This window comes from Nicotiana attenuata, unplaced genomic scaffold, assembly GCF_001879085.1.
Source record: "Nicotiana attenuata strain UT unplaced genomic scaffold, NIATTr2, whole genome shotgun sequence".
In the NCBI taxonomy this organism is placed as follows: domain Eukaryota; kingdom Viridiplantae; phylum Streptophyta; class Magnoliopsida; order Solanales; family Solanaceae; genus Nicotiana; species Nicotiana attenuata.
The window spans coordinates 7,260-9,224 of record NW_017682840.1 but is presented as its reverse complement, the minus strand read 5'-3'; the positions used below and the strand labels follow the sequence as shown (position 1 = coordinate 9,224).

Below are 1,965 nucleotides of genomic sequence, written 5' to 3'. Positions count from 1 at the left end.
TTGCGAAGCATGCGCATTTTGGGATCACGTTTGATTTGGTGCACCATTTTGATTTTTGCGCATATTTGGTTTAGCCATATAGTGCAATACCACTATATACTAGCGAGGTATACAAATATAATATTTGGGTATCACCTTGTATTAATGTACCTGATGATGTACAATAACTGCATGTAAATGGCTTCCAATTTGTTATACTTCAATACAGACATGAGCTGCAAAGCGTGCCCATTTTGTTAATAAAGTATGTACAAATGTTGCATTTGCAGCACACTTCTATTGCTGCACATATGTCTTGATACCAATAAGGTATACAGATATACCACCTGGGTATCACATATATATTTTAGCATCTTTTTTCCTGCAGCAACTAGATGTAAATGCATCCCACTTTTATATACTAAAATATAAAATAAACAGATTCTTATTGAAAATACAAGTAGCCATATAAATTTGTTGCCAAAAAGTAATTTCGCAAAGAATCATCATACCAAATATATGTCTAATGCAAGAAATGCATTTTATTTCTTTGCAATTCAAATGCTATGATTCTACGATATATGAGTTCTATAAAAACATTGAAGCATTATATCAATCTCTCTTTGGAATATTTCGGCATGTTCTCCGGTTGTGTCATTTTCTCCCGCATAGTGCACATGTAACTGTATTTCCTTCCCAGCCTCCTATGCCTCTCTTCTTTTTAGGTCTTCCTGGTTTGATTTGTCCTTTTGGTGGCAGTACCACCTGCGAAGATACATTCTGGAATTTGCCATGTTGTTTCATCAGGCAATGGATTTACTGGTATCTCATATGTTTTCAGCAAGTAGTCTATGTTGTAGTAATCCGAGCAATACTTGTATGAATCCATATGGAATTTTTGTATAACTGCCATTGCATGTGGACATGGAATATCGTCTAGCTGAAACCTCCCACAAGTGCAGTTTCTTTCATGTAGGCGCACCACATTTCTTGTTTGGCCATCAATTACTAAATGTAAGAATTCAGTTGATGGCAACACCTAGTATAATTTTAATTAAGAAAAGTCATTAGCTATATGAAGTAATAGTATTTTTTAAATAACAATATTCAGTTGTTTAGTGAAATCACTAAGGTAAAAAAGTAAAAAAACAGTACATGCAATGTTTTTATGATTTTGAAAATGCATACCTTCATCATCTGTGATAAGATAGTATTATCTGCCAATATTTTTTCATACTTTGCACTAATCTTCATAAATGATTCCACTGCATCCTTCCGATTTGTGTAATTCCATTTTTGAATCAATGTTGTCATAAAGTCAAGCAAATTTACAACTGGGAGGTCTCTTGCGTGCTTGTTTGCTACATTTACTGATTCCGCAATATTCGATTTCGTGGTCATGGTTCTATTTGCCTTGGAATGCGCCCGGGACCATTTATCATATCCAATATCCATCGGGTATGTTTTCACTCTACTATCAATAGCTTCTAACTCTGCCATATGCCTGTTGAATTCTTCAACAGTGTATGCTCTTGCTAACGCAAAATATACTTCTTTGATTTGATTTTGGCTCTTCCTGAATTTTGTCTTTATGTTGTTCCACAGATGGAACATACATGCACAATGAGGGACTTCTGGATAGACAATTGAAGTTGCTTTCCATATAGCATCATGCCTGTCTGATACAATGCACATTCCCTCTCTTTGTCCATAGGTTTCTCTGAACTGCACGAAAAACCATTCCCACGATGCATCATTTTCCGAATCAACAATTGCATATGCGAGGGGTGGAATTTGTCCTGTAAATCCAAAGAACAAAATATCAATTACAAAACACTATATTAATTTAGCATTTCATATAGTAGTATAGTTATAGGTAGGTGCAGGTGTGTAGCAAAACAACTATATACTCTGTTGGTATACTTGTATACCATACTGGTATCATATAATATTTGTAAAATATTTTTTAGTTTTCTTTTAAACTGT

The 1,965-nt window shown here is 34.5% G+C and overlaps 1 protein-coding gene across 1 annotated transcript in view; it reads right to left on the bottom strand.

Annotated features, from left to right (window-relative positions):
- Positions 1 to 700: 700 nt before the first annotated feature.
- LOC109222028 overlaps positions 701 to 1,965 on the bottom strand; it is a 1,668-nt gene continuing 403 nt past the window's right edge. The window contains exons 2-3 of the mRNA XM_019386437.1: positions 1,168 to 1,778; positions 701 to 1,018 (exon numbers count right to left, since the gene is read on the bottom strand). Of these exons, the coding sequence (XP_019241982.1) occupies positions 701 to 1,018; positions 1,168 to 1,778 (929 nt within the window). The remainder of the gene's footprint in view (positions 1,019 to 1,167; positions 1,779 to 1,965) is intronic.